Raw genomic sequence first — 14,254 nt, forward strand, 5'->3', positions numbered from 1 at the left:
GTGTCTGAGGCGCCTCCATGGAGCTTGGAGGCGCCTCGGGTGCAAAGCTGGAGCTGGCTGCGAAGCACCTTGGGAGGCACCTTGAAGGAGACATAACGCGCCTTGGAAGGCGCCTTGAATGGGTCATAAGGTGCCTTAAGCAGATAAACTTCGACCAGTTCAAGCTTGATCCACGCGGGAGACTCGGCAGTATGGAGGCGCCTTCGGAAGCCTTCAAGGCGCCTTGAACACCCTTTATAAGGGGGTTTCGAGCAGCACCTTGGATACATTGAATTCCAAGTCTTCTGTCTCCGACGTGCCTATCTGAAAGACGCCCGAAAGTGCTACTACAAGTCTACGACGACCCGAATCTCCGAGACTCTATTCTTGTCGTCGGTATAATTAGCTTTTGCATTACTTGTACTTCATCTTGTAATCCTTTTATCAAGCTTATAGTTGTTGCCCACGCAAAGCGATCAAGGATCGCGAACCTTCGAGTAGGAGTCGATCTAAGCTCCGAACGAAGTAAAAATCTCTTGCGTCTTTCTGTGTGATTGTTCTTTGTTTTTATTCCGCTGCTTTAACTCTTACGCTTTTTACGATTCCGATCATCGAACAAAATAGCCGCGAGCGCTATTCACCTCCCTCTAGCGCTTTCTCGTTCCAACAATTGGTATCAGAGCGGGGTCACGTTGATCTGGTGCAACCACCAATCACGCATTTTTTTTCGTGGTATTTTCAGATTTTCGGAGTCAAATTAGAATTAGCTTGCTAGCTACATTCTAATTGTTTTATCGAATCGATCTCGCTCGAAGTTGGTGCAACACCACTCGAGTTAGTTTTTTTATATATACTCCCGCACTATTAATCCAAGATGTAGTCTTGGGACATATTTCTCTTTTTCTCTTTTGCATATTCTTTTAATGGCCCATCAAGAGGGTTTCAGCACTGTCCGTCCCCCGCTCTTCTCCGGAGAAGATTTCGGATACTGGAAGGGACGGATGGAGACGTTTCTAAAAATCCAGATCGAAATGTGGATGATCATTCGAACTGGATTTCAACTACCAACTGACACTGATGGCAAACCTACCCCCTACGAAGATTGGGAACCATCCTTTATCAAGAAAGTGGAAGCCAACGCCAGAGCTACATGCACCCTCCAGTGTGGACTGACCAAAGAAGAACTCAACAGAGTCGGTCCATTCTCATCAGCAAAGGAGCTTTGGGAAAAACTGATCGAACTCCACGAGGTCACCTCAGAAACCAAGGTAAGTAAGCGTGACTTGTTATTTAATAAACTGTACAATTTAAAAATGCAGGAAGGAGAGACAGCGAGTTCGCTCCACGCACGGATTCAAGACATTCTCAATTCTCTACATGCGATCGGGCAGAAAGTCGAAAATCGGGACGTAATAAGGTACGCTCTTAATTCATTTCCAAGGAGTACATTGTGGGCATCAATGGTAGATGCCTACAAAGTCTCCAAGGACTTGTCTTGTTTAAAATTAGATGAATTATTTAGTGAATTTGAACTTCATGAACAAACTAATGCACAGCCAACCGAGAATGGTATTGCTTTGGTTGCAGGTACTAGTCGAACACAGGAACCAAGAGTATGGCGAAAAATTGAACCGGAATCAGAAGACGAACCCGACTCAGAAGATGAAGAAGACAAACTGACCAGCGAACTCGTGAACCTCGTAAAGAAGCTCTACAAGAAGAAGAAATGCTTCAACAAGAAAGACCTGAAGAAGGCGGTACAATCCAAGGAGGCCCAACCGAGTTCGAAGGTAAAATTTGAAGTAACCTGCTACAGATGCAACCAAAAGGGCACATCAAAGCCAACTGCCCCAACCAAAAGGAAGACAAAAAGCAAAGAAGAAAGAAGGCCTTGAAGGCGACGTGGGATGAATCTTCTTCGGAGGACGACGACGACGAACTCGATCAGGCGAGTTTACTCGCATTGATGGCCCGGGACCAGATCGTCGAATCCGAGAGCGAGAGCGAGTCAGAGGCCGAGTCCGAGCGAAGCCACGGATCCGCATCCATTTCCGAAGGCCAGACTCCACTGTAAGTATTCCTAAACTTAATAATTTAGTCAATTATTTATTACGCAAGTTAGCTAAGTCAAACCTTAAGATTAAGTCACTTCTAAAGGAAGTAGCTGTCCTTAAAGAAGTGACTAACACTAAATCCTTACCTGATCAAGTTCAGACTGGAAATTCAACTCAAGTTCAAAAACTTGAGGAAGAAAATTCTAGTTTGAAAAATCAGGTCAAGGATTTAAAAAATACCTTAGAACGGTTTTCTTTGGGCTCCAAGAATCTTGACCTAATTCTTGGGACACAAAGAGCCGTTTACAATAGAACTGGTCTAGGATATAAAACTAAAAAGAAATATAAATCTTATTTATCCTTAATAAACAAACAAAATAGTAAATCAGTCCAAGCATGAGTCCCCAAGTCCAAATTGGTCAATCAAGTTGGACTTGGTCAATATTTGGTCCTGAAGGATCAAATACACTACCTCGATAGATCATATCGAGGCAATGATCTAGGGGGAGTTAAAAGAAAAACGATCTTAATAAAACAAAATTAAAAATTAAAAATTAAAAATCAAATTGAAAATTCGAAATTAAATTATAAATTCAAAAATCAAAATCAAATTAAAAAATTCGAAATTAAATTATGAATTCAAAATTCAAAAATCAAAGTCAAATTAAAAATTCGAAATTAAATTATGAATTCAAAATTCAAAAATCAAAATCAAATTAAAAATTTGAAATTAAATTAAAATTTTGAAATTAAATTATAAATTCAAAATTCAAAATTCAAAATCAAATTAAAAATTCGAAATTAAATTATAAATTCAAAATTCAAAAATCAAAATCAAATTAAAAATTCGAAATTAAATTATAAATTATAAATTAAAAATTAAAAATTAAAAATAAAATTAAAAATTCGAAATTAAATTATGAATTCAAAATTCAAAAATCAAAATCAAATTAAAAATTAGAAATTAAATTATAAATTCAAAATTAAATTAAAAATTCGAAATTAAATTATAAATTCAAAATTCAAAATCAAATTATAAATTCGAAATTAAATTATAAATTCAAAATTTAAAAATCAAAATCAAATTAAAAATTCAAAATTAAAATATAAATTCAAAATTCAAAATCAATAATTCGAATTCAAATCAAATAAAATATAGATGGAGGATCCAGAATAGCTGGCACCCCCAACTGAACTACTCGACAGGGTAACTGAACTTAATCTACCCGAAATGGGTAAAACAAGAGTAGATTACCGGGCAGGGTAATTAAGGTTAGATTAAAACGGGCTAGGTTTAACTTAATCCACAGTACTGGTGAAATTTTTGGATGATAGTACGTTAGGGAAGCTTAGGCATCGCATGTCTAGGAAGATATGGCTTCGACCTGGTGCATTTGGCCAAGTGGAACTGACCGAAGCTACCCTTAAATGGATCCTAACTAGTTAGACCAAGGTTTAGTATTAAGTTCAATGGGTAGGACTATTTGGAAAACCTCGAAGGCATGGTTACTTTAATGAGTTCCTTGTGACTCACCATAGCCCAGAAGTTTATCCAAAGAATGCTTACTTATTGAACCCAAAGCTAAATCTGAATCTAACACAAAGTTAAACCTTACCCTAACATTCAACCATAATTCATCTCACAACAATTATAGGGTTCCCTGATTGAAAATTTAGATCGAGTGAGATGACTAAGAAATTAAAAATTAAAATTGACTTGAACTTAAATCAAGTTAATTAACTGTAAATTATTTTCAAAATTAATTAACTTGAATTATTTCAAAATTATTTTAAAACTTAATTTGGAAATGATTTTAAAACTTAATTTCAAAATTATTTTAAAACGTAATTTCAAAATGATTTTAAAACTTAATTTCAAAATTATTTTAAAACTTAATTTCAAAATGATTTTAAAACTTAATTTCAAAATTATTTTAAAACGTAATTTCAAAATAATTTCAAAACTTAATTTCAAAATTATTTTAAAACGTAATTTCAAAATGATTTTAAAACTTAATTTCAAAATTATATTAAAACGTAATTTCAAAATGATTTTAAAACTTAATTTTAAAACTTAATTTCAAAATTAATTTAAAACTTAATTTCAAAATTAATTTAAAACTTAATTTCAAAATGATTTTAAAACTTATTTAAAACCTTTTCAAAAAACTTTTCAAAATGTTAATTAAAAATAACCATAGGAGTAATTGCTTGCTAACTTAGATTGGGTGAGATAGAAAAACTAAAGAGTCTACTTCAATTAAGCTATCTTTAATCCATTAAAGAGAAACCAATTCAACTACTTCATGTATAGGAATTGGATCAATGGATGTTGGATAGTGGATGCTCTAGACACATGACTGGAGATAAATTGAAGTTTACTAAACTCAAGTACAAGAATTTAGGATCGGTTGCATTCGGCAACGACGGTAAACTTAAAGTAATCGGAAAAGGTAATATTGAACTTAGTTCCGATTTCATTATTCGAAATGTTTTATTGGTTGAAAATTTTAACTTTAATTTACTAAGTATAAGTCAATTGTGTGACAGTGGATATCTAGTCAAGTTTGATAAATCTGGGTGTCTAGTTAAAAACATTGAAAACCCTGAGATTAGACTTAAGGGGCTTAGGAAGAATAACATCTACACAATTGACCTATCAATATCCTCAATAAAGTGTCTCTTGACACAACAAGAGGAAACCCAACTGTGGCACCGAAGACTGGGTCACACTTACACCAGACTCATTTAAAAAATGAGTCAAAATGGTCTAGTTAGAGGTTTGCCCAAATTAAAATTTATTGAAAACTCAAATTGTGATGCATGTCAAAAAGGAAAATAAACCAAGTCAACCCACAAGTCAACCAACCTAGAAAGAACTAACTCCTTACTTGAGCTCCTTCACCTTGACCTATTTGATTCACATGGAGCCAAATCACTAAGCAAGAACCAATATTGCTTAGTGATAATTGATGACTTCTCTAGGTACACATGGGTAAAATTCCTAAAAACAAAAGATAAAACCTATGAAACATTTAGTAATTTTTGCAAATTAACGGAAAATGAAAAAGATACTAAAATTAAAAGAATAAGAAGTGATCACAAGGGGAATTTGAAAATCATAGATTTACCCAATTTTGTAAAATAAATGGATACCAACATGAATTTTCATGTCCTAGAACCCCCCAACAAAATGGTCTAGTGGAACGTAAAAATAGAACACTACAAGAAGCCGCTAGGACTATGTTAAACGAATATAATTTAAATCATCAATTTTGGGCTGAAGCAATAAATACTGCAAATTATATTCAAAATAGAATTTTAATTAGCAAACCTCATAATAAAACACCCTATGAACTTTATTACCATAAAATTCCCAACCTAAACTATTTAAAAGTATTTGGTTGTAAAGTTCACATTTTAAATACTAAAGATTACTTAGGAAAATTTACACCCAAGTCTAACCAAGGAATATTCTTGGGATACTCCTCAACCAGTAGGGCCTTTAGAGTATATAATCAAAATACCTTAAAAGTTGAAGAAACAACTAATGTTATCTTTGATGAAGAAACCAACCCATCTAATATAAATGAAAATATTGACATCAATCCAAGAACTATAGAAGATGATGAAATCCAACCTAACCTTAATAAACCAGAAGAACCAGTTTCTGACCCACACATAAGACCAACTAGAGTAAGTACCTCTCACCCACTTGACCAAATTTTGGGTGACCCAAACCTAGGAGTTAGAACTAGATCCTCCTATAGAAACCTTAGTCAGATTGCCCTTATTTCTAAAATTGAACCTAAGACTATAGAAGAAGCCCTACCTCACCCAAATTGGATCATTGCAATGCAAGAAGAATTAGCACAATTTGAGAGAAATCAAATCTGGGACCTTGTACCTAAACCCATAGATAAATCAATAATAGACACTAAATGAGTTTTTAGGAACAAGTTGGATGATCAGGGTGATATAATAAGAAACAAAGCTAGACTAGTAGCCAAAGGTTTAGTCAAGTTGAAGGCTTAGACTATGATGAAACCTATGCTCCGGTAGCTAGACTCGAATCCATTAGGATGTTATTAGCCTATGCAGCAAATAAAGGGTTTAAGTTATACCAAATGGACGTTAAGTCAGCCTTTTTAAATGAGTTTATCAAGGAAGAGGTTTACGTAAGCCAACCTCCAAGATTTGAAGACTTAGACTACCCAAACCATGTATTTAAACTAAAAAAGGCGTTATATGGGCTAAAACAAGCCCCTAGGGTATGGTATGAAAGATTATCTAATTACTTAATATCCAAAGGCTTTAACCAAGGACAAATAGATCCGACCTTATTTGTAAAAACTATAGAAAAAGACATCTTTATAGCTCAAATCTATGTTGACGATATAATTTTTGGCTCAACTAACTCTAAGTTTTTAAAAGAATTCGTTAAATTAATGGAAAATGAATTTGAAATGAGTATGGTTGGGGAACTCAACTTTTTCTTAGGCTTACAAATAAAACAAACCAAAGATGGAATCTACATTTATCAAACTAAATATGCTAAGGAGTTAATTAAAAAATTCTGCATGGAAAATTCAAAAATTATAAATACTCCAATGGCAACCAACATTAACATTGACTCTGACCCTGAAGGAAAACCAGTAGATCCAAAGTACTATAGGAGTGCCATAGGTAGCTTACTTTACCTAACTGCAAGCCGACCCGACATATTGTTTGCAGTAGGTATGTGCGCAAGATACCAATCTTGTGCAAAAGAGTTACACCTAACATATGTTAAAAGAATACTTAGGTACATTAAAGGAACTCTAAATGTAGGACTTTGGTATCCTAGAACTTGTACCTTTGACCTTTATGGCTATTCTGATTCAGACTATGCTGGGTGCAAATTAGACAGAAAAAATACAAGTGGTAGCTGCCAAATTCTAGGTCAGTGCCTAGTAAGTTGGTCAAGTAGATAGCAACACTGTGTTGCTTTATCCACTACAGAAGCTGAATACATAGCCCTAGGAGAATGTGCATCTCAACTGTTGTGGATGATGCATACATTAAAAGACTATCGACTAGAATATAAAAATACAAAAATCTTTATTGATAATATCAGCTCAATTAATCTGACCAAAAATCCTATTCACCATTCTAGGACCAAGCACATAGAGGTGAAACACCATTTTGTAAGGGATCACGTAGCTAAGGGTGAAATTGCACTCAATCATGTTGAGTCCAAATCAAACATAGCTGACATTTTTACAAAACCCTTACCTGAACTTGAGTTCAGTGCACTTAGAAGGCAAATAGGAATGTGTTGGGTAGAATAGGTATTTCTGTCTACTTAATCATCTTGCTTTTATGTGTTTTCAAATTCTAGGAAAAACAGTTTTCAAAATACCAATTTCTTAGAATTTTCAAAATTCGGACTTAGCCTAAGTTTTCCCCCTAGAAATCATGTTCCCCTAGACTTAAGCCAGAGCATCTCACAAACACCTAGGCATACCTTGCTTGTGCTTGTAAGACATAGAATGACGTGAGATGCATAGGGTACAGCCTGGACTCAAGAATGCTTATATCTGTGCATCAATATGAGTCTGGGTGTTAAACATGTTGGGTTTTTCGGGCCGCGAAAACCGCTTTTTCACGTCGCGGAAACCCCGAAACTCCCTAGCCAACGGATCCGTGCAAAGAGTATAGAACAAAAATTTACATGTACGAGTTTACTAACTAGATCTACTCTTAGATCTATATGTTTAGAAAATTACCCTTGATGCGTGCCCTTTTCGAATCCCGCTCGTCTAAGGAAGTGCCGGATCTCAAGATTGTCAACGTAGACAATCCTCTAGAAGTATCCACACGAACAAGATGTGTTCTCTAACACACAAGGATGGAGAAGAGAACACCACAAGTGTGCTAGCACTTCTTGATGCTCTCGGATGGGATTGGAAGAAGAAGAAAGGAAAAGAAGAGAACACACTCCTCTAAAAAATCTCTATATGACTTTCACTAACCTTTCTTCTTGGATTAGACTCACTCTCCTTTCTTCTCCCTTGCTTGAAATCCACGACCAAGAGAAGAGAAGGAGCAAAAAGAGAGCTTGAGGAAGAAGATGATGTGAATGTGAGTGAATGAAAAATTCATTCTCATTCAAAACCAAAAAGGTAACCCCCATTCTCATTAAATGTGGCCATTAAAGAGAATAGATTTGTAACCCCCATGAGGTGGCACATTTTGATGATGTGGCACATCATCATTAGTCCTCCTAATGCCAAATCACTAATGATGTGACAAATAGTCAAGTCAAACTTGACTCTTCCTCTTCCTCTCAAGTCAAGTCAAACTTGACTTAATCTCTCTCATGGTTGATCTAATCCAACCATTTAATTCAAGCCAATTTAATATAATGAATCTAATTCATTTAATTAAATTGATTCAATGAGTCATAATCTAAATTAGACTCATTGAACACATGAATCAACTTGAGTCCAACTCAATTAGCCCAATTAGGATTACTCTTAATCCAATTTGATTCATCACATGAATCTAATCCTCTTGGTTCATCATATGAACCTAATCTCCATCCACTTGTTCTTTGTGTGTGACCCAATAGGTTCTTGTAATGTTGGCAATGCCCCTAAACCTATTTAGGACCATAAGTAATGAGCGGTATCTAGCAATACATCATTACTACCCAAGTTACAAGAATGTTGAGATCCAACATCACCTTGTGACTACTAATTGTGACTCCTCACAATATATGACAAGTGTCCTTCTATCCAAGACATCTAGATTGATTAATGTGAGGCATAGACCGTGTCATCCTCTAATCAATCTAAATCTTGAACTCCAAGTAGACTCACTAAAATAAATGAGCTCAATATCTCATATTGACTCATTTGGGCATGGCCATGCACTTCGTGGTCTCACTCTATCAAGAATACCGATGTCTCTCCCGTCATATAGGAGGGATAGATCCCATTTACATCACTCACATCCCTCTGCATAATTCGTTACATACCCAGTAATCGCCTTTATAGTCCACCTAGTTACGGGTGGCGTTTGACGAAACCAAAGTACATAACTCCTTATGTAAGGATCCATGGCGACTTCAGGTCCAAGGACTAGTAGTCATACTAATAGCCACATAAGAAAGTATATGACACTCATATAACGATCCATGATACTTTCTCATGCGGGTCATTCAGTATACATTCTCTAATGCATACCCATGTGTCAACTTGATATCTCTATATCCATGACTTGTGAGATCAAGTCATCGAGTTGACCTACATGCTAGTCTTATTGCATTAACATTGTCCCTGAATGTTAATACTCGACTAAGAATGATTAAGAGTAGTGTTCCCTATATCATCTCACTATCGGTTCAGCTAACCGATTGATATAGGTAAGAACTTTCTACTCAAGGACGTTATTATACTTAGTTTATTTGGCACCAATACAAGTAAGTATAATAACCAAAAACCAAATGCCTTTATTTATATACAATATGATACAACAAGACCATAATACAATCATCAAATGATTGGCTCTAGGGCTCTAGCTAACAAAACACGTAATATATATCAATCAAGTCAAGTTTTCCAGCTCTAGTCAAATCTACCTGGACCAAATTGACTTAACTTGACTAACCATGTGAAAGTTGTTGCCCTGTAGGTAATCAGCAAGTAGCTAAAGGTTAGACAGTTGGTAAAGGATACTCAGTTTTCTGGTTAAGCATGTTTAATCTTTAGGGCTCTGATCTTTAGGTAACTTGACTCATGCTTGGACTTAAGGACCAACTGAATAAAACCAAATTTTTAGCTACTCTACTCCCTACTTGTCCTAAAATTTTATAAGTATTGTTTAAAATTAAGCTAAGTTTTGTTTACCTAAGCTATAGCTTTCAAAATCCAATACTTGCAAAGAGCTTAGCTAAGTTCCAATCGTTATTTTCAAAATTTTAAAACTTAGCTCACTTTGAAATCTAACTTTATAAACTCTTGCTTTCCTAAGTAAAGCACAGTTTTGCAAAACTTAACTCATTGCTTTCAAAAATTAAAAAGCGACTTCAAAAATATTTTCTCCTAAGTAAAAATTATAGTTTTACTAGCTTTTCAAAAACTGTCAAAAGGTTCCACCTTCTAGTAGTTTTATGATTTTAACCAAGTTTCCAAAGAGCTAACATCATCCTTTCATTTAGCTAAAAGTAAGACATGAAAATTATAAACTGTTAAGTGTTTTCAAAATCTTGTTATCTTTGCTTATTTTTGATATATGGCAAAGGGGGAGAGTAGCAAATTCAAGTAAATTCAAAATTCAAATACACTTGTAGCAAATTCAAAATTCAAATACTCAAATAATTGATTGTCAAATTCAAATAATGAATATTAAAGGGGGAGTAACAGTTAAGGGGGAGCCTATACTTGGTGCTATTCATAAAGTTTACTTTAGCAAAGTTGCTAAGCTTGCTTTAAATGTTTTCATTTATTCGTTAGTTGATATCTGTTTACATAACTTTGAATTTGAGTTGTCATAATCAAAAAGGGGGAGATTGTTGATGCGGGAAGCATTCGACGATCAAACTCGTGTTTTGATAATGGCAAAGGATTCAAAGTTAAGGTGCTTTGTGATCTAACAAGTCTGCTTGAGTATTTCAGGAAAGTCCTAGCTACAGTTAGGCAAAGGGAAAACCCTAGGGGGTGGTAACCCTAGGTCATAGGGGGTGGTAACCCTATGCGGAAAGTCTTGGCAGGTCGATGGCTTCAGGCAAAAGTCCTAGGGGGTGGTAACCCTAGGTGGAAAATCCTGGTGGCGCGAACCAGGTGAAAGACTGGACTAGCCGGGAAGCGGATGTCTAGCAGAAAGTCCGGAAGCATCGAGTGCTAAGCAAAAGTCTAGTCGATCTGGAGGATCGAACTGACAACAGGTAAATCTCCTGAGTGGAGTAGGTGAGGATGCGTTCCCCGTAGAGGGAACAGTAGGCGTCGGGTCGACCTAGGGTTTCCGGACGGAAATCCGAAGTCAGACCCGGATAGTCTGATGACTATCGATAATATGTTGTTACCTTATTTATGACTTTATGTGCTAACTTTGTGTTGCAGGATATTGTTTGGGACTAACATGTCTTGCAGGTACAAAATAATAAAGTCTTCCCTCGGATGAACAGTGTCTGAGGCGCCTCCATGGAGCTTGGAGGCGCCTCAGGTGCAAAGCTGGAGCTGGCTGCGAAGCATCTTGGGAGGAACCTTGAAGGAGACATAACGCGCCTTGGAAGGCGCCTTGAATGGGGCATAAGGCGCCTTAAGAAGATGAACTTCGACCAGTTCAAGCTTGATCCACGCGGGAGACTCGGCAGTATGGAGGTGCCTTCGGAGGCCTTCAAGGCGCCTTGAACACCCTTTATAAGGGGGTTTTAAGCAGTACCTTGGATACATCGAATTCCAAGTCTTCTGTCTCCGACGTGCCTCTCTGAAAGACGACCGAAAGTGCTGCTACAAGTCTACGACGACCCGAAGCTCCGAGACTCTATTCTTGTCGTCGATATAATTAGTTTTTGTATTTACTTGTACTTCATCTTGTAATCCTTTTATCGAGCTTATAGTTGTTGCCCACGCAAAGCGATCAAAGATCGCGGGCCTTCGAGTAGGAGTCGATCTAGGCTCCGAACAAAGTAAAAATCTCTTGTGTCTTTCTGTGTGATTGTTCTTTGTTTTTATTCCGCTGCTTTAACTCTTACGCTTTTTACGATTCCGATAATCGAACGAAATAGCCGCGAGCGCTATTCACTCCCCCTCTAGCGCTTTCTCGATCCAACAACGTGCCGTTCTCAACTTAGGACCGTCCTGGCTCATGCTGTCTCTAACTCTGGAAATCCAAAATCACTATTCTTCTTCTTCATTTTTCTTGATCGGAGACTTACTTGAATATTGAAATGACTGCACTGGAAAACTATCGATGGTCATTCTAACCCTTTTCTTTCTTTTCCATTCAACTTTGGTTAGTCTCTACACCATCTATAAGAGACCTTAAACTGTGTCGGAAGATCAGCTAAATAAAACTCCTGCACTAAAAATTAACGTATTTAATGCTATCCGAGAGTTAAGGTGACGAACGTTGGAATGTGACGCTCCTATTGATTGTGCATGGACTTTCGACGAGACTAGCCTGCAAACACAAAAACGTCAGTGGCGAGCCAGGGAGTGGTTCCCCGACGATGATCCTTCGACGTTCAAGTCAGATCTCCGTCGAAACAGCAAGCAAACAAAGAAATGAAATTTGCAGCGTAACCATAGCTACAGTAGCATGAACATACTTTCGTCGAAGCTCCTGGGGTCCTTATATAGAGCTCCCAGGAGATGTGTGCACGCTTCCCAAGGCGTGCACGCTCCTCAAAGCATACTTTGAAAGGATGTGTCAAAAAAGCATGTCTGACGTCATACCTCATCAGTCCGAGCATATACCTGACGTGACAGTGGAAGCTTCCACCGTGTGATTCTCTGTCTGACCATGCCGCCAGCCGTGCCGTCTGTCGGGGATACTGGTTCCTAGGAAGATATTCCCAGCTGCTCCTTTTATCCGTTATTGGTCCAAGCGGGAGAGTACCGAGCGGAAGAGCCACTTAGGCGATCCGTGTCCGTCAGATGGCTACTCTTCATGGGGGGCGAGTGGAAGAGCCACTCGGCTAACCGCCGATGTCCTGGCGCTGTCGTCTCTAGGGTCGAGCGGGAAGACCGCCCGGCCGCCATTGGATTGATTTGACCCTTATTGCTGAACGAGGGAGTCATGTCTCTGTGTTGCTAGATCCGAGACCTGGTGAGAGTCCGAGCGGGACGACCGCTCAGCACAAGCTTCGGCGTTGAACTTTGAGCGTCAGAAGCTCGGTACCCGGCCGATCCGTAGTGATATTGGTCCAGCAATTTCTTGATCCAATTTGACAAGTAGGACGTCTGGTCGGACGATGATCCAAGAACGTTGACCGCCTTGAACCTGATTTTCCATGTGACCATGACCTTCTCCCGGACGGACTCCACCTTACCACATGATAAACAATGATATTGGTAGACAAAGAGAGCAATTATTGTTTTATTAATTATTGCTCAAACACGCAGAGAGCCGCAGGCGCTCTCGACGACTCAAACCAAAAACAAAGCACAACGGCGACAAAATTAAATGAAGTAATTAATCAAATGCAGGAAACCAAAAACAAAGCCCATCTCTATCAATATTCCGTCTAATGGCTGTCCTCCTTCCCAGCTCCCAGCCCCAGAGTGTTCTTCACAGCGTCCGCTGCCCCAGCCGCGGCGCCCATCACCCTCTCCCCTGTCTACACAGCCACAATTATGTGCATTTTAGTCAACCGTACGTCGATCAAAACAAGCATCCATCAGACGAATCTAGTGCTAGCTAATTTTACCTGCTGCAAGAAGCTGCTCGTCTTCTCCTGCCCGGATTGGGCCGTCTCCCGTGCGGCGGAGTCCGCACAGGCGGCTTTCTCCCTGGCGGCGTCCGCCGTCTCCTGAAGGTAACTCCCAGCCTTCTCCGCAGCCTCGCACGCCTTTCCCTTCGCTGCCTCCGCCGCTTCACGCCCTTTCTCGATCATGCGACCAGTCTTCTCCTGCATCAATCCGTGCGACCAAGAACCGTAAGCATCTATTAAAAAAACAAACTACAATTAATTGCATGAATTTGTTTGTCAAAATCGCTAATGCACCTCCGCGCGGCCTTTGGCTTCGCCGGCTTGGAAGGGAGAACTGTCTTGCAGGGATGCCATTGATTCCTCGCGAGTCCTCTCGATGGGTAACTTATCAGAAGCGTTTGCGTTTGCTTCATCGGAGAAGTGGCAGGCGCCGGGAATTTATAGGGAGAGAGAGACGCTCCGCCATCGGCCCACGCATTCCCTGCTTGCTTCCCTTGGTCGACACGTTCCGGCAAACGCATCAAAGTCGCGATTTGATTTGACCGAAGAAGAAAATTAAAAAAAAAAATGATGAGAATTATCCATGGCAGTGGTACCGCACGCTTTAGGTTAATCGCACTCTATCATTACCCTAAAATATTATTGGGAATGAGATAGATAGCTGCAAGTTAAAATGAAAATGAAAATGAAAAGGGTAAAAACCAACCAAGTGTTTAGCAGTTAAGCTATTCGAATGGTTAATCATATATTTACAATTTAAATCCCAGCTAGGTTGTAGGACAATAAATCTAAGAATGTTGGC

At 38.3% G+C, this 14,254-nt stretch overlaps 1 protein-coding gene across 1 annotated transcript; it reads right to left on the reverse strand.

The window, feature by feature from the left end:
- Positions 1–13,159: 13,159 nt before the first annotated feature.
- Positions 13,160–13,857, reverse strand: LOC122035212 (late embryogenesis abundant protein 7-like). Its single transcript, XM_042594626.1, has 3 exons — positions 13,747–13,857; positions 13,450–13,650; positions 13,160–13,359 (listed from the first exon to the last, which is right to left on the reverse strand). Exons 1-3 carry the CDS (start codon positions 13,804–13,806, stop codon positions 13,267–13,269), a joined length of 354 nt encoding a protein of 117 aa, XP_042450560.1. The 5' UTR covers positions 13,807–13,857; the 3' UTR covers positions 13,160–13,266.
- Between the last annotated feature and the right edge of the window lie 397 nt (positions 13,858–14,254).

This window comes from Zingiber officinale, chromosome 11B (genome assembly GCF_018446385.1).
Source record: "Zingiber officinale cultivar Zhangliang chromosome 11B, Zo_v1.1, whole genome shotgun sequence".
NCBI classification, from domain to species: Eukaryota; Viridiplantae; Streptophyta; class Magnoliopsida; order Zingiberales; family Zingiberaceae; genus Zingiber; species Zingiber officinale.

Bases quoted from the DNA above. Each gene is read 5' to 3' on its own strand.
- LOC122035212 (XM_042594626.1), bottom strand. From the start codon at position 13,806: ATGGCATCCCTGCAAGACAGTTCTCCCTTCCAAGCCGGCGAAGCCAAA. The intron at 13,651-13,746 runs GTGCATTAGCGA...GGATTGATGCAG, and splicing joins AAGCCAAAGGCCGCGCGGAG to GAGAAGACTGGTCGCATGAT. The intron at 13,360-13,449 runs GTAAAATTAGCT...GTGGCTGTGTAG, and splicing joins CGAGCAGCTTCTTGCAGCAG to ACAGGGGAGAGGGTGATGGG.